General features: G+C 33.2%; 2 protein-coding genes across 2 annotated transcripts; both read right to left on the bottom strand.

Moving 5' to 3' along the window:
* Window positions 1-521: 521 nt before the first annotated feature.
* On the bottom strand, window positions 522-5,575 carry LOC118059111 (phototropic-responsive NPH3 family protein NPY2). Its single transcript, XM_035071940.2, has 5 exons — window positions 5,235-5,575; window positions 3,861-4,634; window positions 3,045-3,114; window positions 1,382-2,557; window positions 522-1,222 (listed from the first exon to the last, which is right to left on the bottom strand). The coding sequence occupies exons 2-5, from the start codon at window positions 3,920-3,922 to the stop codon at window positions 689-691; spliced, it is 1,842 nt and encodes a 613-aa protein (XP_034927831.1). The 5' UTR covers window positions 3,923-4,634; window positions 5,235-5,575; the 3' UTR covers window positions 522-688.
* Window positions 5,576-18,392: 12,817 nt separating this feature from the next.
* Window positions 18,393-19,578, bottom strand: LOC118059110 (zinc finger protein ZAT6). Its single transcript, XM_035071939.2, has one exon. It carries the CDS (start codon window positions 19,377-19,379, stop codon window positions 18,624-18,626), a length of 756 nt encoding a protein of 251 aa, XP_034927830.1. The 5' UTR covers window positions 19,380-19,578; the 3' UTR covers window positions 18,393-18,623.
* Between the last annotated feature and the right edge of the window lie 5,172 nt (window positions 19,579-24,750).

Here is a 24,750-nt window from a genome sequence, read left to right as displayed (position 1 = left end):
TAATATCATCACATCAAAATGATTTAAAAATACTAAAAAAATCATTGAAAACAAATAAGAAAATTTAAAACACAAAAATAGGGGCCTTAAATCCCTTTCATTACTTCAAAATTCAAACTTGAAGTAAAGTCTGCGTAATTTATAGTGATCCAAGCATTCATTTAAACTGTGGCCCAAATTAGCAGGCAAGTGTACCCCAATATAAACAAAACAGTGGGGGATCCATTAGAGAACCAAATCAACTAAAAGCGGGCCGAATCTAGCTCGCGCATCACAATAATTTTATTTTTTTTCATTAGAAAAAAGAATACAACAGTAATATCAAGCAAAATTTAGATTTTAAGAAGTTATATGGATGAATTCACATATAGTTTTCTATCAATTAATATGAAATTTGATATCTTTATACCTGATTAATGTTTATCTAAAAATACTTCTAACTTCTGGTGGCCGTTGGTGGAGGAATTTATACTAGTTTAGCGCAGCAGTAATGTTCAATGATTTCTTCTGCCCTGCAAATCTTTTTATACAAAATAAAGACTGTTATTGCAAAGTATATATGCCTCAGTTTGCTCAATTAGAATTTAGAAGATAAACACTACTGTTTTTAAGTTGTTATAGTCATAACAATTGGCAAAAAGCCAATAAGAAACATGTAAGAAAAACTACTCTGTATAACTAAGTTCTTCTAAGAGACTGAATGCCTGATGTTTCTGGAAGGCGTGGATTTAGCTTCTTCCATGTTAGCAGAACCAAGACTTTCTGATGAATCCGACCCACTATTCTCGCCCTTCTCTCCTTTGCTTGACCAGAGCTTTGTGAGGATCTTCGACTTGAGCATCCCTCTCATTTTGTTGTTGACAGCCTTATCGACACCATTTCTACCATTAGCCAATCTCAAGGAAGCTACCTCCTCCTTTAGAGCCTTGAGCTCCTCAGCGGTTGCCACAGCATCCCAATCCCCCTCTGTGTTAGTATTCGCTGACCTCGAGCTCCTTTGAGACCCATTGTTTAGATCCCTTATGCTCTTAGGAAGGTCGGGGGTGCTACTGCCAGATGAGGCAGCCGCCCTGACCTGCTCAAAAAAGAGTACCTGCACAACTACACGCAATGGTAGTCTGTCATTCTGCACCGCATGCATGCATGCATCAACTGATAGTTTCTTGCAGTCCATCAATTTGCATATCCTCTTCCTCTCACTCTTGCTGATCCCTGGGTGTTCCTGCATCAAAGAACAGCAAAACTCTATATATCAGTAACCACTAAGCAATTGAATGCACCCAAGTTTTATGATTGGCTGCACTCCTAAACACAGTTGAGGGGTCGAACATGCTGATTTGAAGAAAAAAAATGATGTGAATTAAAAAATTTTCATTATTACCTTGAGATACATGTCAACTGCCCGGTACAGTGCATCATGAGCTGGTCTAGAGATACCAGATACCATCTCAGCAAGCTCAACAAACTTCAAGAGGGGCAGATTGGGATCCTTCGCTATTTCAGCTAGGTACCCATCTATCAGTTTTGCCACTATGAGCTTGGAAGCATCAGATAAAATCCCTGGTTTTCTTATCTCCTGAACCTCATGGCCTTCTTCAGACTCCATCTCGGCAATCTGGTCTCGCATCAGAAACTCTTCCACCATTTTCTTTACTGCATCAACATCGTACATCATGTTCTCCCCTTCCCCAGCATGAATCAAAAGATCATTTACAGAAGCCTCCTCTAGTTGCTGTCCGATTCTCCTTATCAGCTGTCCTTTGATTGCATCGCCCAAGTCAACATATATGGCTGCTTTTAATATCTTCAACAAAAAATTACAGGGGACGCTGCCTCGCTCAGCAGGCAACAGACACACGATGGTATCAACTGTTGATCTATATTTCGCTGCGTCTCCACACTGGATCATACCCTTGCTGAAACCTGGCAACCTTCTGTAAGCATAAGCTTTCAAACCTTCTCCAATCACCTCATCAGAAAGTGTGCCTTTGGTTTGGATTGTAATAAGAACACGCTTATACAAACCAATTTCAAGCTCACATAAATCCTCAACCCACCAGTCCTTTGGCACTAACCGGTTTCTCAGACCATTGAAGTTTGGATCATTCCCATTTTCCTCGGGGAGTTTTCTCCGGTTATACGAATAGGACCAGTTGACTTTTGAAACATCAACACAGGCCTTGGTAGCTACAGCATGAATGCAATGGCTGGTCACCTTCAGTTCCTCAGATAATGGCAGAAGTGACCTTGTGGTCTGAAGAACAATGATTGAATCCTTCCAGCTGTGAAAAATGCTAGAGCTAAGGAAGACATCAATTTTGTAAATGAGGTTCCCTTTTTCAATAGTCTCATGCATTCCCAGGTACTCAGCCGCACATCGGGCAGCAACAACATTATATGCATTGAGGGTTACAGTCATGCCATAGCAATATTTGGCACATATCTCAAAGGCAGAAGACCCACCCGGAATATCAGAAATTTCAACTTCATCGCTACTTTCTCCATTGGCAATTGTTACTAAATTCTGCAAGTGCGCACTTTTTGACAGAAGAGGAAACTGCATAGCAGGATTTTAAATTAATTAGCATCAAAATGATTATAGCAATATAGCATATTAACACAGATTTCTAATGGCATGTCAACACAATTCCAAGCCATGGCACTGTACCCATTATAACTGTAGCCACAGTCCGAGGATGCCTTTGACAAAAGGTTAGATGGTTTATTCAACAATAATATTGAATCAATTAAACGATATCATACTACCCTTGCTTCAGACATTGCCAAACCAAGCTGAGCCATGTCAGATCATTGTCTTGACATCTCAGAACCAAAAATCATATTCTAGGCTCACTTATATTGAATAAATTAGCAGAGTCAGCTACCTTGGATGCCCATAGTGCCATGTATAGCATCATTAGATGCTCTGTACCAAGGGCACCACACAGGACAGACACTAAGATACAAAGATCTAGATGAAGTTGCAGAGATAACACCATAGTCATCAACTAGAAATGTATACTGGATTGAAAGATCATGTGTACCTTATGCAGATAAAACTTTATATCCCCCACGTTAACAATGATATCAGTTGCCAACTCAGTAGCCACATATCTGCACATGACATAAAATCCCAGTAATGTCAGCAACAATCAAAAAGTTGAAGAAATTTGACGATATGCATATTGCTAAGTGCAACCACATTCTATTCCAAAGCTGTAAACCATTCATTTAATTATTTTTTTAATGTATTAATCTTCACAGGCTGACCAAACTTTACAGGGGCCAAGTACAAAAAATCAAGACCCAATTGGTGGGGAAAAGCCAGAATAACAAGCATTCAACAACAACTTCAGACCAGAAGAGATTTCAATTTTCCTTAAGTAATCAGAAACATAAGAACAATCTCTCCTTTTGAACCACTTCACATTGCAAAGCAGCTCCAATCTCCACAGAAGACAGAAATCATCAGCAAACACTGTGCTCATGCATGAATGTAAAATCATGGACAAATGGAACTAAATATACTGGCGAATCATTTTAAAGATTGTTTCACTTTGTTAAAGCATCAATGATATTAACAACTGCCAACAGAGGCTGAATAAAATCCTCATTTCCAGCAATACAAATGCTGTATGACGTTCAGTAGAGAACCCAAACTTCACAGTTCTCCAAAGAAAGTAGTCAAACAACCGGAGTAGCAGATCTACCACACAACAGCAGCTGTGCAAATTCATCAATAAGAGGATTGACTTAAAAGAAACCAAAAAGAATAAAACATTAAAGCAACAACAAGAATTGTAAATAAAATTTCAGCAAGGAATAAAACAGAACGCAAATTGGACTTTGAAACTTCTCACCTAATACTGTTCCCTTCTGCCTGAAATGAATCTGGCTTTGATCCAAGTTTCATGAACTTCATCTTGTCAGAGTAAAGATCCAAATACTGTAGTTTCGAAACAAACCTTCCCTGCACTCAATTGATCACTCCTAAATCAAACACCTTATGCTATACGCTCACCGCCACACATTCCCAATGAAACATTAACATAACCCAACTCGAGAAAAAAATTCCTGAATTGGAAAAGATACTCCAGGTGTGGGGACCAAGTTTCTCAATTGTAACAGGCTTCTAGGCCTAAGGGAGAGTCAATAAGGATCTCAGGAGACGGTGAACAATATATGTCAAGTAAGGTATGACCGAATCTTGACAGAAACCAAGGCAGGAAGTGTGACGGAGAGAGAGAGAGTGAGTTAGAGGGATGTAAAGAAGATGGGATTGAGTAGTTTTTCAGCTAAAAGGATATCATAAATAAAATGAAAGCCAAAGAAATGGCTGTTGCCTAAATCGGCGGCAAAGCCCACGGAGTACGGAGGCAATGAATCAGCCCAGGAGACATGGCCAACAGGCACTCTACACTAAAAAATTCACTAATTAGAGACAACCCACAAGCATAAATCTGACTCCACCTCACTCACACCCTATTTATTATCTTTCCGTCTGATTACTCTGTTACTTTGTTTTCTCCCTTCTTTATTAAAAGATTCATATCAACAAGACCAATCCAGCTTCATTAAGTTCCAAGTTCCGAGTATAAAGAATATGTATATTTTTACCGTTGAACTTTGAAAACCTGCAAAAAAAGAAAAACAGCATCTTGGTATCAGTTGAAGAAACCACCAAAAACGCAGACAACAAGCATCTATCTTCAAATTTTTTTCAGAAAAAGGCAAAAGCATGGGAATAAATGAGATTTATGCATCGCAAAAATGCTGTAGTAATGAACTATCAAACATCAGCTACCAACAAGAAAAGTGAAACTGAAATCAAAGGAATCTACCATAATATGTTACAGAAATCTAATTAAATAACAAATATCTAGTTAAATAATTGCGACCAAAGATCAGGATAGAATTGCTATAATGCAAAACCCTAAAACCCCACATGTTGACGTATGAATATAACCAACTTGGAAACCAAATGACAAACACCCAAAGCCACTCTCCGTGTAAGCCACATCAAAATCCAAAACTGACCCCAAGTATCCAAATCTACAAAACCATAAATATTACCACCATATTCCTAGAACCAATGTAGATAAACCCGCCGAAAGAACCCCATTTCAACAACAAAAATCATCAAAAAAGCAAGAAACAAGCCTTTAGAGCCAAGACTTAAAGCTACAACATATCCACAAACAAAATTGATAGAAGTCTCTTGAAAGAACACTCACCGAAAATTGCAATATTAGTGACACTCAAAAGATGGCAACTTTGAGTCTCATGTGCCAACAAAAATTAACCACGACAAAACACTAAGGGAATCACCCAGAAATATAGCCTAGAAATGAGGTGTCACTTAGTTACAGAAATTCAAGATCCCACAACTTCTTACACGAAAACATGAGCTAGAAACAGATGTTTTATCTCATATGAGTGTACTAACAATCCTACATTGCTTGGTTATTACATCAAACCTAAAATAAAAATCCTGTCTTTGATTTTCTTTGCTCGTTTAGAAAGCAAAGAGAAGTCCATTCAGTTTTTGGAGAAGGGGGCATTAAAGAAGAGGGCACTCATGACTCGCCACTACCTTTGCTCAGTAATGCACGCCAAAACTGACACAAAGCTAGCTTTTTTGTTGCCACTTCACTCCTTTTTAATAAATGACCCACCTTTAGCCCTTAGGATTTTGCGTCCTCAATTTACACAGTTACTTGTTTACTAGTACCATCACTCTTCTCTGCCTCTCTCTCAAAAAGAAAGCATGCAAATAATGTCCATTTCTGAATAAAGTTAATTAAATGATTATCGTGCCCTAAAAAGGCAAAGAAGAAAAAAAAAGTGTCGATTATGTTGATGTTTTTTTTTTCCTTAGATTTGAGTTTGAATTGTACTAAATTTATGGTGCATTTTTGCAAGTTGGAGTTGCTGGAGGAATTCTTAATGACCCTAATGTTATCGTACTTTGTTACAAGAGACAGGGTACTGTAATTGTAATAAAAAAAAATGGGTTTATTTTTATATTTTAAAAAGTAGTTTTGAAAAAAATTAAAAAAAAATTTGTTTTTTTATTTACTTTAGAATAACTTTTTAATGTAGTCAGATTGTTTTAATATATTGATATTTAAAATAAATTTTAAAAACTAAAAAATTATATATTATTTCAATTTATTTAAAAAAAATAGCAATAAAATACACTAATAAAACCATATTAAACAGTATTAAAACATGCTTTTTTTGTTTGAATCTTGAGAGGTAAAAAAAAAACCTTAGTAGAGGGCGTCATATGGCAACCACCTTGAGTCTTATTTTTTTATTATTATTATTCGGAATGTGTAACCAATAGTCACATGTGTGAGATGGTTGTCCTGAAACCAAAAGGAAAAGGAAAAAGAAATCAACGCGTGCCCTTGATAGGATATATTTGCAAGAGCTTCATAGTTTTTATACCTGATTTAGTGATCGGTCTAATCTAAAATATAAATTTTAAATTTTGATCAGTTTACTATATTTTGACCTGATTATTTGGGTTAATTAACTTTAAAAAAAATTAAAAAGATGTTATTTTAGTTAAAAATAAAATAAAACAAAAATTATTGGGTTGCATTCGGACTTTTAATCGAGTTTTGTCAGGTCACACTGAGTTTTTTTTTTTCTAATTTTTTTTCAACCTGGTCCAGTTTCAGTCTAGATCGACCCGTTGAACCGGGTTTTCAAAATTATGACCGAAACAATTTTATGGTTTTTTTTCAAAAAAAAAAAAACAAATATAAATATGATATTATTGATATTTAACCTGAAAGCAGAATTTAGATATCAAAATTAGGTATTCATCCTTGATATATGAAATTAGTTGGTTTGGAACTATCCTAAAAGTTAAAATGAGAAGAAGAAAAAACATTTGTAAAATTTAAGAGAAGGGATAAATCTGTGGGTCACCTCATTTTAGTTCATGACCCACAGACAACTTCTGAGTTGCATCTAACCTGTGCTTTTATCAATCGAGTCCTCAATGTATTGAGAATTTTCAATCAGATCCCTTCATTCGAATCCATCAATAGCTCCCATCCAAGGTATCCCTTTTTTTTAAGAGAACTTGATGTTCTCTGTCAAACTCTTGCTGTCATTTTTAGGATATGAGTGATATAATGGGGGATTGTTTATAAGATGGGGACCCAATTGATTAAAGAATAGGTTACGTGCATTAATAAAATTGATGATGGGTTGGGAAATAATATAACATTATAATGTTCTGTTATTATCTTGAAATAAAAAATAAACATATCTCGATGCACTCCTGTCTTGTAAATATAAATATGTATTTCAAAATTGTTTTATAAACAAATTCATTGTATTTGGCTATCTTTGTCTTCTATACCGATATTTTTATTTTTATTCTAAATACTAACCTAAAATAACCATATAATCAGAAATCATATATAACTGCGTGCATCTATCACGAATAACAAATTCGAGGTAGCTTGAGCATGAAGAATGCTTGGGATTTTATCGGGAGTAATTAGCTAGCATTTCTTAACAAAGTATCGCAAGTCAAACCAAAGTTGACAATATAGTCAACTATCTAGCCTCTAAAACACTGTTTAGGAGCATAATTATGATTATTTTTTAAAATAGTTTTTTATATTAAAATACATTAAAATAATATTTTTTTATTTTTATAAATTATTTTTAAATTCAGTGTATCATAACAATCCAAAATATAAAAAAATATAATTTTTAACGAGAAAAAAAGTCATTCAACATGGCATGGGCAGCATGACAAAAATTCATATTTCTAAAATATTTTGATTTTTTTAATTATTTTTTATATTTTTTTAATAATTTTGATATGATAGTATTAAAAATAAATTTTTAAAAAAATATTATTTTAATATACTTTAAAGTAAAAGATATTTTTTAAAAAATAAAATTACCACTATCACCATACAAACACCACCCAAGCATATTTCGTATTCAAGTATTCTGTAGAATATTTATATTTGACCGATCTTGCAAAAAAATAAATAATAATAAACATAAATGTTGTAAATGTTATGGGGTTAATTAAAACACGCGGGAATATGAAATGTATGGTGTTTTTGTGTAATGTGAAATGCATGATGTTTTCTATCATGTGTAGATAATTATTTTTCTGCTCATTGTTTTCTAATAAAAAATATATCAGGGGCGATGTACACTACCACACCCTCGCAGATTATTTATTCATGATCAAGGGTGTCTTTAATAATGCCAATGGAAGTGTTTTTCTAAAATATTTGTTAATAAAAAATATCAAATTAATAATTTTAAAATTATAATATCAAAATTATCGAAATATAATACATTAGTGTGAATCATTTCAAAAACACTTAAAAAAATAATAGAAAGCATCCAAACATGACACCAAATGGTGTGTAATTCTTTAACATTTCACCCAATGTGTTTTTTTTGGTCGCGTTCCACCGCAACGCATTTGCTATCTAAACAAATACCAAAGGCCGAAATGTTAGCTGCAACTGTCATGATATTTCTTTATACACTATATATATATATATATAGACACACACACACTGACCGGGGGGGTTAATTGAAGAAAAAAATAATTTAAAAATCCAATTGAGAATTAATGGTAGATGGGCACTTGCCCCATACAAAAATGTTGGGTAAGAGCAGCTGACCATTGTGTTAATTAGTGATTTTGTTTTATTATTATTAAAAATTGGTGTTCACTCAACTTGTACGTATCTTAATTAATTTTATGGACTATGAAATTAATGATTATGTAAATTTTTAGTGGTCATCATATTAGCAATTATATAACTCGAATTTAAAATTATAAAAAAATAAATTTCTTGGTTTCAAACTTTTATATTAAACCAATTGCTAGATGATTTTTTAATCAGTGATCTTAATTGTCAAGGAAATTTCCTCTCTTGATAATTTGTTCATTGCCTACATTGCTTAATTATGGGTTTGGACCAAACCAGGCTATCAAAGCAGGGAGAAGCCCGCTGATATAAAAATTTATCCAAGACAAGATTTAGAATTACAAATTAAAAAGGTTAATTCATTTTTTCTTAAAAAAATAAAATAATATTATTTTATTTTTTAAAAATCAATAATTATTTTATCAGGTTTTACCTTATAAACTTGAATCACGAGTCAATTTAGATTTTAACCAGATCTTTTAGATCAATTCTCTTTTTTATTTTTTGTTAAATCTAAACCAGTGTAGATATTAAATTCCTGTATAACCTGTTGAACCTCCTATGCAAGTTTGAATTTTATAAATAACCATGATACGTATCAATAGAAGAACCAGCCCGATTGTGCTCCTATCCCTCGTGTGCTTTCTCTGTAGCATTTGGTTTGACAAATTCTCTCCAGTGAAAAAAAAATCAACAAAATTATGAACTGGGATCTTCTAGTGTTTGTTTATTTTATGTTAAATCTAGATGATTTGATTCAAAACAAATAGATATTATTTTGATTTTTATATGTGCTAAAAATGACAAAAAAATTAATATCTAAATAATTAAATTCAAAATGAATGATGAGATTGGACGGCATGATCTAAATCCTAGATAAAAAAGAATCTCCTAATAAAAGCATTATTTTGGACAGTTAAAAATCTTGTCCCTGACATGATGGTATCCCCACATTCGTGCTATAATTAACTTCAATTCACTTCAAACTTGAACATATCTATTTTTTTATATATATAAAAAAATTCCAAACTTAAGAAAAAGTTAGTTGAATAAGAATGAGTAGCATTTAAAACAATACGGTGGCAAGCCTATTAATACATCCACTTTTAATATCAGAAAATATATAATTTAACTTGTTATATTTTTAAACTTATTTTTTAGAAATTATTGGTATAAATTTCAGGGTTATTGACGATTTATATGGTTATTAATTTTAAAAATAATAAAATTAGTTGAGATGTATATAAATTGATCCAAACATTCATATTAATAAAAAAAAAAAAAAAAAGGGAAGCTGGGAGTACCGTAAAATTGTATATGTTAATGCCAAATTGAATGTTGCCCATACAATGAGAGCTACTACGGCTTTTCTCTGTAGCTTTTGTGATCATGGTGCCTACACGAGGAAATGATTGTTGAGGAACTTACCATCCAAAAGCCGAAAACTTTGCGACAAAGTTTTAGGCTTGAGTAAGACAGCTCATGCCATCAAATTATGAGGCTAAAACTCTCTAGTTTAGGGTGCTTGGTACTAGGTTTCAACAAGTTTTTTATTAAAAATTTAATTTTTTTATTTAATTTTTTTTAGATTTAGTTTAGGGGAATTATCCAAAGATGGGAGAAATGAAGAATAGAAGAAAAGGCATCCTTCTAACGTACTCCTATTTGGAGAAAAAAATATCATAAATAAAAATATTATTCGATAAGATTGCCTTATCATTTCATTACGAACAGCCTATTGTTTTTTTTTTTTCGATTTTCCTTTTAACGATTGCTCTTTAGCGGTATTTTTTTCCAAGGAAATCGTTAGCAGGGGATGGATTTTGATTTCTCGGGGTCGGAAGTGTGTAATCAAGGGCCGTCGTTCTCTTCAAAAAGCAATATAATAGTAAATCCAAGTGGCATGTCGTTCTCCTTACTGACAATGGACTTTGCGACTGTGGCCACATAGCTCTCACTGCGGCCTGTTATTATTGGCCCACTCCTCTCTATTCCCATTCCTATTGGGCCGTGTCCCTCGAATGAAACCCAACTGTTTAGCAAATGGACCAGCAGAGATATACATAAAAATTGGCCAGGACCCGTAAGAATCTGATAGCGACAGGCTGGTATCTCTAGGGAAAGATTTAAATCCCTGTTTAATTAAGAATTAATTTCTTAGTTTTTTTTTTCATTACTTTGGGTTGTCCAAACCAGCTTGCACATACCTTAATTAATCTCCACGAATTCTAAAGTTAAGGACTAGATAAGTCTCGAGTGGCCATTAATATTAGCATCTATAAGGTCCGAACATGAGATTACATGGAGAATAAACTTTTTTATTTTAAATTTTTATCACTTGATCACTTATTAAATGATTAATTTTTTAGCTATTTTATGCACCTGGGTCGTGGGGGTCTGCCCTACTAAGAGTGTGTTTGGTATTGTGGTAGCTGTCGTGGTTGTGATTTGAAAAAAGTTGTTTTATAAAAAGTACTTTTAGTTGAGGTTGATTTGAAAAAATATATGTTTGGTTAAAACTGTGGTTAAAATTGAGATTGAACAAAAAGTAGTTTAATGTGTTTGGTTAAAAAAATACTTTTCAAATTGAGGTTATAAATAATATATATATATATATATATATATATATATATATATATATATATATATTGATGGTTTTTAATTTAAATACTGTAGATTTAACTACCACTATTACATCATTAAATAAATCATATTTTATATCAAATATTTTTAATTGTTCCATTAACTTATCTATAATTTCATCACGTATGAAATTCATCTGATAAGGATTATAATTTTCATGGTTTTTTAAGCGTGCAACAAAATCAGGTAAAATATCATCAGAAACAAAATTGAAATTGTAATCAAATTCTATATATGCTACGTCATCATGCAATCTCCTTCCAATTTATATAGTGTTATTAAATAATATTAAACAGTAGTTTTTCGAGTAAAACACAATTTTAAAAAAAATTAAAATTTTTTTTGGGTCGGATGCGGTTCAATGAACACGGTTCACATAAATAGAACAGTAACCCATGAATTAATTCACCCGGTTCAATGCATTTAGGTTTGGGACAGACCCGGGTCAATGAATTTAGGTTTGAATCGGACCCGGTCCGACCCATATGGACAAAGCAACACGCGTGTTGCTACACTGTTCAAGTGAATTAAAATTCACTTGAACAGTGTAATGTCGATAAAAGCAAAGCGGGAGGGAATGAAGATGAAAGTCGAGCACTTTTCTAGCTATTCCTCTATTTTGCTCCTTCTCCTCTCATGTTATTCCTCTATTTTGTTCCTCCGTGTCTGCATGCTGGAGTTGGGTGACAAAGCTAGCTACTCTTTCTCTATTTTCACCACCCCCTCATTCTCCTTCTTCTTCTTCCATTTCTCCACTGTTCATGTGAACAGTGGAGACATGAAAGTGCAAAAGAAGTAGAAGTTGCGCGCCTCTGGTTACTGTGCTGTAAAAAGCAGCTCGGAGCTGCTTCTTCTCCCCCTGCATTGCAAAAGCTGTAATCAATGGGGCCCATTAACAGTAAATTCTGTTTTTCACTTTACCAAACGGCTTAAATCTGCAGTTTACTTAAAACGCAATTGCAACCGCGTAATCAAACGGACTCTAAATAAATGGCACGATACCGCCACTGCTTAATTAATTGTTCATTATTTTCAGCAGCCCTAATGTTTTATACACTTGCAGGTAAAGCTGCCTAATCGGAAAACAGTATGGATCTGATGCAAGCACCGGGAAGCATCCAAAGGACTGAATAATTCAGTCCATGACTCCTATTCGATGAAAAAACTAGGAAAAGAATGATTCAATGCCCCTTGTGTTTAGCATGCCTCCGCCCTAACTAGCTAGTCTTGGAGAGCGACGGTGACTGACTGAAACGATAAACTAATCAGTATATAGCACGAGGTGCATGCATGCGTGGCTAGGCCGGGACTTCTACCAATGTTTTGTAATAATCAGGAAGACATCAACAACAAAAATCGGGATGGAAGTGACGACTCCTCATTTTTAATTGCTAATTGTCCTGTTGTGTGCTGATGAGACTGCCACGTAATATGTAATAGTATTGTCACGTTGTTTTTTAATATCTTTCATATTTAAGTATATATTAAAATAATATTTATTATTTTTTAAAAAATTATTTTTAATATATCTCATAAAAATATTTTAAAAACATAATAATTTCAAGTAATAGCTGTTAGAGAATAAAATAAATCATTATATCTAGAACCCACCTAAAAACTTAAATTATTAGGCTGAGATGGTTTTTTGACATGGTATCAGAACTTTGATAACTTAGTGATCACGAGTTCGAATTTCACCATTCCTATTTATTTAATAAAAAACATGCACAAGATAATGTAAGCTTATGCAAGTTTCAAGTCCAAGGAACTTTCATCTGAGAAGATGTGTTAGAGAATAAAATAAATTATATCTTGGAACCTCACCTAAAAACTTAAGCTATTGAGTTAAAATGGTTCTTTGATATGGTATTTAGCCAATAACTTATTAAACTCAGTGACAAAAACCAAAAAACTAACACATGAAATTCACGTTGTCACGCTTTTTGATGTTTTTATTTTTCTCACCTAGCACTCAACCTCTTTCTTTTTGTTCATTTAACTGTTAAATTAACCTATTCGTTTGCAAGTTCATGTATATGATGGCAAAATTTCAAATTAGCTATTTCGACTGTGATGTTAGTGGTGGCATCCTGGAGCAGCAAAGAGTACTGAAGTGATATAATTTTTTGTATTATTCTTAAAAGATGCTAAAGCAGGGAAAGCTATTTGACATCGACCCATTCCGCGCAGGGGAAAAGATACATGAAGTAGAATATGAAGAACAAGTTGCAACATGATAAGAAGAAAACGAACGAACACGTATGATGTCAGTGGCAACTAGCCAGGGGGATCCATGGATTGGGTTGCCCAGCAAAAATCAACAAGTTTTCCCGCAAGGATAAGTGATTAGCACACCTAATCTTTTAACGGCGATAATTTCTTATCTGGGTGTTCATCTAAGACTTTTAAGACAGAAAGAGTCACCTGTGAAAGTCAGTAGAGCAGTTTTCGAGATTACAATTATAACTAAAACTATACGGTGTGCGAAAATTATTGTATATTAAAAGATATTTTACTGTGTATTATAATAATTGTTTTACTTTCATTTCTTCTTTTTATGGGTGGATAGATGTTTTTTTTACTTTTCTTCCATGGGTATCCAATTTTTTTTAATTTTCACGTATAAACAAATAACGTTTTTATTCTCAGAAAAGATAAAAAAAAAATATTTGCCTTCAAGGGTATTTTGATATTTTTCCATGAGCATTTTGTGTGATTAAAAGGATCATGAGAGCATTTTAGTATTTTAACATGGTATTTTTTAATCAAAAAACCACTAAAGCATGTTCCACACGCCCTACGAGTAGGGGACGCCCACATCATTAAAGAGACGTGTGAAACCCTTTCTAGTGGTCAATTGTCGTATCACAAGATACACGGTTGTGCTCGCTTTCACATTGAGAAGTGCGTGTAAATATATCATGGTTTGACTGTCGTTGGTGATCGAATGTTTGTTTTTTTTTTCTCTCTTCTAATAACTGAAGTGCATTATTTTTCTTTTTTTGTTTGATGTTTGCTTGAGTTTGACAACCATACTTGATATCATACCCAATTCAACATGACTATGAAATCCATGCATCTAGATGTGCCAAACCCAACTAAACTTAAGTCAGGCATGGGTTAGGGATATAATTTAGATTTTAGGTTAATTTAATTTTTAAGATTCAGCAGATGAAAATCTAGTTCTATGTCCTTTTGGAACCTTGTTTTATTTGATTTGTTTTCTTAAATCTCACCTCTGGTTAGGGATATAATTTACATTTTAGGTTAATTTAATTTTCCTTAAAAATTTCTTTAAAGTTGACTTATATGTACATGTAGTAATAATTATTTTTTAAAGTTTTTTTTTATTTATAAATGTTTTAAAATAATATATTTTTTATTTTTTAAAAATTATTTTTAATATTAGCATTCAGCACATTAAAACAATACAAATATATATATATATAAAATTTAAAATAAATAAATAAATTTTGTCGAAATTCTGTTTGGAATGCAAGATAAGTTGAACTTTACACCGGACAGTGTAGTTTTGAGGCCACCCAATGTAATTCTAATAAAATCACAGGTTTCCAAGCACTCGTCTTTCACGTTTTGATTAATTTCGAAAAATTAAACCATTTGGCAAACATGCGACTTTGAAAGGCCAAATCATTTAGCAAACCAAAACTAGCAAGCATTCCTAAAAACATTCATTTGACATAATTAATTCAATTCACCATTTTTAGAACCTCACTTGACTCGAGACTCGCTGCCGTTGGATACTCTTTTTCTTTTTTTGAAAAAATAGAAGAATATGTAGGCTCTTACGGTGCGTTTTCTTGATAGTAAATAGTTAAAGGAAGAAATCAGAGATTAAAATATTTAATTAAAAAATTAATAAAAAAAAGAATTAAATGAGCTAAAATTAACTTGTTAAATTTATGATTTAATTCATATATTTTATTTAATTATACGCTAACCAAGATGTATGGGATATTTTTATATCAAACAACAAATTTTATTTTAAAAAGTAAAAACGGGAGATGTGCCAGGATTAAAATAAAATAAAAGCCCTAGTGGAGTCAACTGTAGTGGGTTGCAAATTTTCTCGCTTCGTGTGATTTGAATCAAACCTTTCCAGGATTTTTAAGACTGATAACATCAAGTTGTTTTATTTCTTAAAGTCAAACAAAAAAGATCTAGAAAACAAATAAAATCTAATATGATGTATTTTTTTTAAAAAAAATTAAAGGGTTAAAAATACATTAAATCAAACAATTAAAAAAAAACAACGCCGTTACACCTGAGAAAAGGCTTGGCTCACACTTCAAGCCTATGAAAAAAACCTACCTTGCGAGCCATTCCTTTATTTTTTCCAACATTAAAGGCGGAAGACTCGTCGTTGTCCCTTTAATTTTTTATAAAAAAATGCAGACGGTGTATTGTTTGTGGCAGCAAACAACCCTTCATTTACTAGCCTAATTTTCTGGTGATCTAGCTGGAAACTAATTTTTTTATATGAAAATTCATTTCAAAACTTTTTTTTTTTAATCTAAAACACTTAAAAAATACCATAAATATCTTGATAAATTCTTCAATTACCTTAAAAAATACTATACAAAAATCTAAAATTAATCCGGAACCAAAAAACTTCCCGATATGTTTTTTTAGTCAATTAAGAGGTAAATGGAACCCAATATCTATAACCTAGAGAGTATGAGATTTACAGTAGATATTTTTTCCAAAGTTTGAAAAAAGCTACTATTTTCCTCCGTCTTTTTCACCTTGATTTCGTATTTGTATCCGTACCATTTTCTAACAAATTGACTTACAATTTGTTACTATAAATGAAAAAAAAAAAAAAAAAAAAACACTCCCATAAACCAACTATTGTTAATAATTCAAGACCAAGTACATTTACATAGCTTTATCTTTATTTTATTTTTTAAATCGTGTTACCTGGACTGTCTCCTTCCGGGTACATGCGCCAAAAAACAACATTAAAATATAGATACAGAAACGAATGGTTGCTAGAGGTAGAGGAATATTCCACGCTTACTAATTAACCAGGCATTCTTAATTTTAAACGCTCTCTCTAATTCGTGGCTAACCATCACAAGTCCTGCAATTAACAGTGTGCGTGGGCGGGCTAATTACCATACATTTTCAGTGATGGTGCTCTTACCTTTCCTTCACATTTCACCTCCCCACACGCAAAGAACTCCCGACTTTTTCCTGCTTTCTCTTCAATGCCTCAGAAGCGTTAAAGCTCCTCCATTAAGCAAATTATACCCTACCCTCCTTAAAGTGTGTGTATATATCTTATCTTGTATAGCACGTGTCGCCCAAGAGGCTCACCAGCTCCTCCCTTCCTGGCTTGTATCGAGAGCTTGAGTGACTGTCCAAACCAGGGAATATATATATCTTGCTGATGCTTCTCAGTTCTAAACACTGTAGAGTCCATTCCAGAGAGGAAACTCTCTTTTTGTAGCTTACTGCATTGTTTTCGTATTATCGATCTCTGTACAGATAGAGAAGTGTGTAAGAAACAATTATCTTCTACGGTTAGGTATTGATAGCACGGCACGCATCAAAATCTTGACCTCTTCAAGCATCCATATCCATCATCCACTGTCCAGTGCCTCAGCCCTCGCTTCCCATGCCGCCACTTGTAAATGGTTGGTCGTTACATATACTGGCCACGTTGAGGCTTGGAGAATAATATATATTTATAAAAGAATAATTGGACAAGTTCGCGTGTGAATGTTTTTACAGGAAAAATAATCACAGTTCATACCGCGTATTGGGAGAATATGTTATAAACGTGACAGAATAGAAATACAGCAGTGGTCAGTATCTAATGCATCAAGCGCTAATTTTTTTATTTTTTTGGTAATTAGTAGGTTCTTGATAGAATTAAATGTGTTCATGAGTATATATAATGGACCTATAGGACCCGGTTGTATTAAATATTTCAGCACTGGACCACTTAATTTGTTTTCGTTTTATTCTTTTTTTTATTATACATACATATATAAGACTGTTTTTCATGTGAAAACCTGGCATCTCTAACCACTAGATTGTCTGATCCTTAAGAGCCTAGATTTTCATTGGCTGACAATAGATAATATTATATTAATTAACTAATTAATTTCCTTGTAAGACCGCAAGCTGTGCGCTCTATTGTGTACTGAGTAATTTACCTAAAAAATAGCTTGGTGAATTTTAACACCAGTTTTTCTCTTAAAAGGGCAATGTTTTCATTTTTAATCATGCCCCAGTCCTGTGATCCAGAATTCTACCATGTAATTGATCCCGTGAGTCGTCGTCGTTTTCATTTTTCTTGCTCTCCTTCTTTTGTGGGCTGTTTCAAAATTCTCATCTGCAATATCCATTAGGTATCCGGCCAAAACTCTCGGGAAAAACATTGAGGATTCCACCTCAATTCAACAGAAACGTGTTAATGAAATCCAGACAGATGTATTCGATCCGCCGGCGATACCCTTCAGATCAAGTCTGAGCCTAGAATATATAAAGAGTAGGTGCTATGCAAGTAATTCTTACATCTACAGGTGTCCTAGGCCACGCAAAAGACGTCACATCATCATGCCAGCATGTGTATAAAGGCATGATCCACATGGGAGGTTATTGGCTTAGACTTCAGATCAGTCTAGATCGGAGCATGGGATGGTTCTTTGTTCGGAAAAACCACCACGAATCCCCCGCCTGCCTGGCCTCCTGCCTGCTGGATCTGCGCTGTTCACGCGGCGATGACTTGCTTCAGTATCAGGCCACACCAAAAGGGATGCTGAATATTATAAGACCTGGCTTGCTTCGATGGGTTTGGCATTTTACTATGCACCGAGATTTGTAATGCATGGAGCTTGATTGATTTCAACATTCACATGTCTTTACCTAAATTAGGCCCTTAAAGCGCGTTTAGACTTTAGAGACTTCAACCGTCCCAAATAAAAATATTCGAGTAAAATTGAAATATGCCATGAAGAAGGAAATCCATTCATATCCACGACAATAACAAATAATTGAACATCTATCTCACACAATTTTAAAAAATTATAAATATTTCCGCCTAAATAGTACTTAAAGAATGAATTAATGTCCAGTAGCGTAGGAAGGCTACAAACGATGAAGAAATTCTCTTTACAGAACCACCTCATCATCAAAGCAAACCCTAAAAGATAAGAACAGATAATAGCGCTTAATTAAAACAAAGAAAACCAACAATCTTCCTAATTGAACCTAATCTACAATTCTAAAAATTCAATTTTACAAAGAAACCACACCGGTCTTTTCTTTCTGAAGCGACAGCGTTAATCTTGCCTTTTTCCCTGACAAAGGACTCTCCACTTCTTGATCTCTTAATAGTGCTTGGTGACCATTTCTTGGACCTTCAAATTCAGGCAAAGCGGGCAAGTTCAGGTCAAAGTCAAACCCACCACCGCTTCTTTGACTTTGACTCTGGCTTACGCCGCCGCCGCCTCCGACAGCACCACTGTCTGAGGTGGTGATTGCAGCACCAGTACTGCTGTTGTTGTTGCCTCCAATAGTACCTTCATAATGACAACGTTTGTGTCCACCTAAGGCCTGGCCGGTAGGGAAAGTTTTGTGGCAGATAGAACACTCATGGGTCCTGCCACTGGTGTTGGTGGTAGTTGCAGGTGTGGTGGAGGTTGAGGGGTTCTCGGCGGCTGTGGTGGACTCGGAGGAGGATTTCCTATGACTGGCTTTGTGCCCACCAAGAGCCTGGTAAGAAGGGAAAGCCTTGTTGCAAACCGTACACTTGTATGAAAGATTCAAAGTCGGCGGCTGGGGCGGTGCTGGGGAGGCGGTTTCTTTATTGGCTGCGGTAGTGGGGGTGGTGGAGCCGCCACGAGCGAGCATGATAAGGCAAAGAGCAAGGTATTCTTCCTCCGTTGAAGGGGAATCACTACGAGATCTCTTGGAGCGTTTCCTTTTAATACATGTGTCTTCGTAATTGAAAGGAGTGGCTGTTGTAGGAGAGTTCAGAGCTTCAAGAGCCATGACTGGGATTCTTGATATTGAATTCTTTTGAGAGCGAAGAGAGTAAAAAACAAACAAGTTTTCCGAAGAGAGGAGGAAAGGTATTGAGAGAGAGAGATTAGCGAGTGAGGAGCATTGAGAGGGTCGGTTTATATATAGAGGAAGCTGGGGTGGAGTGGGAGAGTTGGCGGGTGGGAAGTCGGTCAACTAAGCGAAAGAGTGAAGAGAGGGGTGGGATTTGTGGAGACTGAGCTGCTGTCGAGAGGCTGTGACGATGACTAATTCTAATTTCCAAGTCAAAACAAACCTACGCCTGCCTTTTTAACCTCCGATGACACATAAATTGGTAAAAGGGTAATTAGAGTCCTCGGGTCTTTTTGATCGTGTGGAGCACGCCTTATTGGGCCAGGAAGGGGGCATTAATGAGGTGGATAAACTTGCAAAGATTTATATTTTTATTACCCTTTATTGTTGGGTTTTGCATCTCCCCAGTAAATCTTGGAATATCTTCCAAGATTATTCCATTTAAGTGCCTTATTGCTCCTTTCCAATTCCTTTCCTTCTTGGCAGTATCGTTAGTTTTATTTTTTAAAAGAAAAAATAAATATCGGTATTATTTTTCCTTAAGGGAAAAGTAATAGCAAGTCACTAATTAATTTCCCTGCGCGTGACTAAGCAAGAACAAATTAACACTGCCACGTTACCTTTCTTCCTTACAATACCTGGTTTCCAAGTCATATTGATGTTTGTTATCAAATGGTATTTTTCTTCTCTTCCACGTAGAATCAAGTATGGCTTTGCATTTTTGGCAGCTACTAAAGAGTGCTCACACAAAACACGATAAGTGGCTAGCAGTAACGATCCATGTATAATATCTTCCTTGCAGGTTAAGGTATTATAAGAATTTTTGTATTTTAAAAATGTTTTTGAAAATAAAATTAATTTTGTATTTATTTTACTTGAAATTAATATTTTTTTAGTAATTCAGATTATTTTTATACATTGATATTAAAAATAATTTTTTAAAATATAAAAAATATTATTTTAACATATTTTTAAATAAAATTTTTTTTAAAAAAATAACTAAGCCAAATTCTAAAAAAAAAAACCCTCAATTACTCCTCGTCGTCCCCGTTTATTTTGTTGTGGAATAATATATTTGAGGCTTTGAGCAGGTCTTCCGTCTTCCGTCTTCCTTCTCTAGAAGTAAACAGACATGCTTCTGTCCTGCTTCCTAGGTGCTTCTACCCTTTTGACCATTTACACTCACGCGCTGATAAGTCCTCGAGAACTTCCTCTGTTAGTTGCCGCTTTTAACTGGCCTTATCTAGGATCTTGGTAGTTTCTTGTTTGTTGGCTATCTAGAAAGACACCTATCTATCTGATCTTCTTCGCCCGCGAACAAAACAATATCCCACTCTTTGCCACGTCTGTGGCAGCAGTAACCCAGCAAGTAATCCAATGTAAATTACCCCAAAAAAAAAAAAAAAAAACACAACAATCACTACCACTATAAAATAATAGAGTGAAATTAAAATTTTAATTTATTTTTAAAATAAAATTTTAAAGAAAATAAATAAATTTAATATAAAAATAAATTTTAAGAGATGAAATTAAAAAATAAATATTCAAAATAAAATATATATAAATAAATTTAATATAATCAGCAAATAATGACATTTCTAAATTTTTCACAACTTTCCGGAAAGTGTTTTAAATTTTTAAGGAAAACACTTTCCTGAAAACCAAACCAAATTTTCCTTTTACTGGAAAGTGTTTTCCATTGACCAACTTTCCTACTGGCAAACAAACACAAGAAAGTTTGGAAAGTGATTTCCCGAAAACCACTTTCCGGAAAACAAACACAGCTAAAGGGGAAGACACTTTCCTGAAAACTAAGTCAAATTTTTCTTTGACTGGAAAGTGGTTTTCCGTTGACCGGAAAGTATTTTCCATCGACTAGAAAGTGTTTTCCGCTGACCAGAAAGTGTTTTCTGTTGCTGAAATGATTTCCCGGAAACTACGCCTTACCAGTCATCAAATTTTCTTGAAATTCTCTAATTATTATACTCAAAATAAATTAATTATTGTGATTTTCAAATCCTCTATGCTATGTATTCATAACCTCTATGTAGATGCATAGAAATTATAGGCATTTTGATTTCTGAATAATTTACTGCTGTGGATATATAATGGTGAGATGATATTTGTTTTGAAATTTATCAACTCTCAAAATATCTTCAACACAAACTTTTTTTAAATGTTGAATGAAAGACTAACTTGATATGGAAATTTAAAATAAAAAACAAGAACTAGCCATGCTAGTTCGAAACAATCAACGTATAGCGCTGTTTTATTATTATTTTTAGTCGGTTGCAGAAGAAGAGGATAAACTATAGGGATATTTTTTTATATATAAAAATTTGATAATTGTTTTCTAGTATTAATGTTTTTATATTTTTAAATTGATTAATGCTAAAAATAATTTTATTATATATATTAAAGTAAAAAACACTCTATAAAATAATTATTATTATAATTCTAAACATAATTTATTAACAATCAAATTTTTTTGAAATTCTCTCATTATTATACTCAAAATAAATTAACTAATGTGATTTTCAAGTCCTCCATACTATGTATTCATAACCCCTATGTCGCTGCATAGAAATTATAGGCACGTACAGGTTATGATTTCTGAATAATTTACTGGTGTGGATATATAATGGTGAGATGATATTTATTTTGATAAATTTATCAACTCTCAAAATATCTTCAACTCAAACTTTTTTTAATGCTAATGAAAGATTAAGTGTGTGTTTATGAGTGTATTTACAGTTGTTTTTCAAAGTATTTTTTATTTAGAAAAAATATATTAATAATATTTTTTATTTTTTTAAAAAATATTTTTGAAATTAGATTTTAAAATGATTTGAAAATATAAAAAAATATATTAATTTAAAGTAAAAATAAATAATTTTTTTTTAAATATTTTTAAAACACAATATTAAATATACCCTAACATGATTTGAAAATTTAAAATAAAAAACTAGAACAACGAACCATGTTAGTTCGAAACAATCAACATATAGCACTGTTTTATTATTATTTTTAGTTGGGTTGTGGTAGAAGAAGATAAACTATAGAAATATTTTTTATTTTTATAAAAATTTGATAATTTTTTTTGGTTTTAATTATTTTATGTTTTTAAATAGGTTAATGTTAAAAATAATTTTTATAAAATAAGAAATATTTTTTTTAATAAAACACACTTTTTGGCTGGTTTTTACACGTGTCTACATTTTTTTTCATATGCTCTGTATCAAATAACCAGATAGTTTAGCTAGCACAGTCTAGTAGTAGCGAGAGAGAGTAGACTTCTGATGCTCACCGACGCGCAACCGCGAGGGCACACGGCAAGCAACGCTCCAGTCTTCTAAAGTAGACACGTGTCACCTCTTTTTGGCTGGCTTTTACACGCTAGCAAACAAATAGAGATAACCGGCGACAAGCAATTGTTAATGACGACATTAAGCCATCCAATGGCTAGAGATCTCTAACAGATTGCCATGTGGGAGTTTCTGATGTAGGTCTTGCCACGTATAGCCCTTCTTCCTGTTGAACATCCCCTAGGACCCCTACCACAATCCCAGTGGCCTTCCTTCAGCCATCATCACCTAACCTCCAAAACAGGAAAAAAAGACAAGTGGCATGCGTGTTAAAGTGTGCTTCAGGGCACCTTAACCACACGTGTTAATGTGGACAATCTGCAGTGGTGACTAAACTGTGAAGAAGTTAGCCGAGTGACGTTATCGATGATTCGGTAACAAGGCCAGATTAACGGGATGCCAGAATTCTGTTAAGATCAATTTCTTCTAAGATATTTATCGGTAACTTGGGATGCTTTGGTGCGTATTAATTTATTTTATTTGTGTAATTACTGTATGCACGAGGGATTAGATGGGAATAAATTAAGTTGGAAAAAAACAAGTGAATGGATAGGTACAACCTACAATTTAATTAAGCTTGAAGGGCCAGTTCTGCGGATTTATAGTTGAGTTTCACGTGACTGAAGGTTGTTGTCAGCAAAATGGATGAATTTTTATGTTTAAAATGTGCTTTTAAAAAAAATAGTTTTTTTTTAATTAATAATTTTTTAATATTTTTAAATTATTTTAATGTGCTCGTAACAAAAATATTTTTTAAAAAATTATAACCGCATTTTCCAACCCCAGTGAGCACTGCTTTTAAGCAGCCTTTAAAGGCTTGTTATTGTATGTCTTAAAGAGCATGCCGTTTGGGTGTGTTTCTGTTCATGAATGTATTAGATGGTAATTATAACACATGTTATAATTACCATAGATCTGACTTTTATGTTTTGCCCGAGTGGAGATTCGTCTGATAAAAAACTAGAATGCCAGCCCGGAAATTGTTCAAACGATTCAAAAGAGCGAGAGAAATTTAGGACATTTGAGAAAATTTAATAAATTTAGTTAATTTAATAATATAATTATAAAAAATAAACAAAGCTAACAATAATGACTAATCAGATAAAAAAAGCTTGCCTTTAAAAAAGATACCTTTTGTTATTAAAAATTCCAATATCGATAACAAAACAAAAATTTAACAAGAATATAGTAATCTTTTTTTTTTTAAATAAAGTTTAAGAATTACTCTAGTTGTCATGACAAGCTGACGGTTCACTTGTGAGGTTGAGACCAGTACAAAAAATAAAATAAAACAATGAAGGTCGTCTTTCCAGAAAACCAAATAATAAAAATAATAAAAGGTGAAATTCAAAAAGAAAAAACCAATAAAAAAACCTCAAGTCAATTGGATTAATTTAATTAACTCGCGACCCCGAATATGAGACCGAGATAATCTTATAGGAAAAAAGAGACACAAATCATGAAGCTAAAAGCCTAAAAACATAAATGTTCAATGATGAAATTACAATAAAAAAAATAAATAAACATGAAAAAAGATTGAGTTAAATGGGTCATGGTACCATATTATCTCATAAAAAGACAAACCAACAAAAATCACGAAGTAGACTCTCAATAATCTAAATTAATTAAATAAATATATATATAATAATCAAAATAATGAGGACTAAATATGATATATAAAATAAATAAAATAAAGCAACGAGGGATAGAATAAAAAAAAATCAAAAAATGATGAAAAAAAGCAATAAAAAAAGAGATCAAATATGATAGATGAAAAAAAACAAATTAAAGAATGATGAAATTAGAAAGCACTTTCAATTTTATAAATCATTTTAAATAAAACAAATAACAATTAAAAGAATAAGAGTTAAATTTTAAAAAAATAAAATTAAATGGCTGCTTTAAAAAATCATAAAGAGGTTTAGGAATCAAGGTGGATAAAA

The sequence above is a fragment of the Populus alba genome, chromosome 9 (genome assembly GCF_005239225.2).
Source record: "Populus alba chromosome 9, ASM523922v2, whole genome shotgun sequence".
Classification (NCBI taxonomy): domain Eukaryota; kingdom Viridiplantae; phylum Streptophyta; class Magnoliopsida; order Malpighiales; family Salicaceae; genus Populus; species Populus alba.
This window is presented reverse-complemented; position numbering and strand designations above follow the sequence as displayed.

Coding starts and splice junctions, on each gene's coding strand:
- LOC118059110 (XM_035071939.2), bottom strand. CDS start 19,379: ATGGCTCTTGAAGCTCTGAACTCTCCTACAACAGCCACTCCTTTCAAT.
- LOC118059111 (XM_035071940.2), bottom strand. CDS start 3,922: ATGAAGTTCATGAAACTTGGATCAAAGCCAGATTCATTTCAGGCAGAA. Junction 3,115..3,860: donor GCAGAAGGGAACAGTATTAG/GTGAGAAGTTTC, acceptor TGTCATGTGCAG/ATATGTGGCTACTGAGTTGG. Junction 2,558..3,044: donor TAAAGTTTTATCTGCATAAG/GTACACATGATC, acceptor CCTGCTATGCAG/TTTCCTCTTCTGTCAAAAAG.